The sequence below is a fragment of the Merops nubicus genome, unplaced genomic scaffold (genome assembly GCF_000691845.1).
Source record: "Merops nubicus isolate BGI_N331 unplaced genomic scaffold, ASM69184v1 scaffold12456, whole genome shotgun sequence".
In the NCBI taxonomy this organism is placed as follows: domain Eukaryota; kingdom Metazoa; phylum Chordata; class Aves; order Coraciiformes; family Meropidae; genus Merops; species Merops nubicus.
Window position 1 is genome coordinate 5,118 of NW_008615665.1, and position 1,711 is coordinate 6,828.

General features: G+C 40.3%; 1 protein-coding gene across 1 annotated transcript in view; it reads right to left on the reverse strand.

Moving 5' to 3' along the window:
- Positions 1-345: 345 nt before the first annotated feature.
- Positions 346-1,711, reverse strand: part of CLPTM1L (CLPTM1-like) — a gene marked incomplete at its 5' end in the record, with an annotated part of 13,796 nt that continues 12,430 nt past the window's right edge. The window contains one exon of the mRNA XM_008942598.1: positions 346-430. Within this exon, the coding sequence (XP_008940846.1) occupies positions 346-430 (85 nt within the window). The remainder of the gene's footprint in view (positions 431-1,711) is intronic.

Consider the following 1,711-nt stretch of genomic DNA (forward strand, 5'->3'; position numbering starts at 1 on the left):
TTTCCATAACCTCATAGCACGGGGCCCCCACTTCCAGTTAGAGTTGTCTTAAAAACGGATTTGGGTATTAATTACAATGGCCAGGACACTTGGGTTTTCACCAAAGAGATGATTAAATGCAGGAAGTTTGTTTAATGACATCTGGCAGACTATGAACCTTGTGAGGACAAATGAGGATCTTGAAATAGGAGGATATCAAAACTAGTTTTTGGCAATATAGAAGACGTATTGTCCATGTAGTTCTGTCATAAGCTTTAAAAATACTCTTATTAAATAAGTTTTTCCTTCCTTAAGATCAGATAATACAGGAACCAGTAAGAGTCCAGGGATCAATTAAATTCTTAGTTATTCTCTATGAGCCTTTTTTTTTGGCTTTTCTTCGTAAGATTCTCCATACTCATTCACTCTGCTCTTATCCACAGGATAAAGCCTGGCAGAAAAAGAAGAATAGTTACAATATTGTCTACCACCTGAAGGAATTAAGAAATTAACTTTTAAAATTAAGTAGCTTTCTCATCATATTCTCTAGTCTCATTTGTGGAAAAAAACAGAACAGTTCTAAAGATTAGCTACAGACCCATCAGCCTCTTCACAGTAAGACCTAACCAGCTGTCTCACAACAGGGCCTCTTAAAAGATTTATTATCTGTCCTAGAACTCGGCTGGAGCATTTCTCAAGCAGTCCAGGATACCTCTCAAACTTGAAAGCAGTGCCCAGTCCCCGTCAGTGGCTGAGCTCTTTACTTCTAGAAAAATACCTTGGAAGGGAACCTACTTTACTACACTTAGGTGCAATTATATAAACCCCAAACTGAAGTCTGCATTTACTATTAATGATTAGTCAGATGTACACATCCATATATTCTGGTGTAACAGGAACTCGGCTTACAATTCCTGTTTGGTCCACTACAAATATTTCTTCTCGGGAACATGAACACACTTGCACTTGGGAACAGTATTTCAATGACCACTGCATACAGCCTTCTCCCCTGTTTGATTACTTAAAAGAATCTGAAACTCTCCAGATATTCGCTTTACAAAAGAGCCTAACTTGTGTTTGGAAATGAGATAAAGAGGAGAGCAGAGCTGACAATCCCTCACCAGAAAACATCCTTCACAAGTGCCTTGCAGAGCATCTTGGAAAGCATGCCTCAGATCCTGAGCCTCACTGAGCATGCAGCCCCTCAGCAAGGGTTAGAAGCCCAGAACTCCTACGTGGGTTTGTGAATATCAGCTTTAGAGTTGCTCTCCTGCACCTCATTACTTCAGGATTTCATGTCTCAAGTTGTGGGGTTTTCTTTTGTTTCTGTTTTTGTTTGGTTGGGTTTTTTTTCTTTTGCCCCCCCCCTAACTTGCAAATGTGAAATTACCTGCAGAACTTGCAGAACAGGAGGACTGCTGTTTTGGAGAGGGAGAAGGAGTAGCACAAAAAGGAGGTTCTTGACTATTCTCAGCATGCTAAGAAGGGTCCAGGAATACTGTCAGTCATGGGAAAACACTTTTGCTCCTCTTATTTATACTGCAATGTCCTTTTCAGGATCCCCTACTCACCCCATTCCCTTCACTAGCCAGATATATACAACTGCCATTACTCAGAGCATACTATATATTGCTACAGTATAAGAATTCTGCTTGAAGTCTATCCCAAACTATTTCACAGTTCTTAACAGCAGTAAGCCTGCAACCATGTACAGCACTGTTAAAACCCTGCT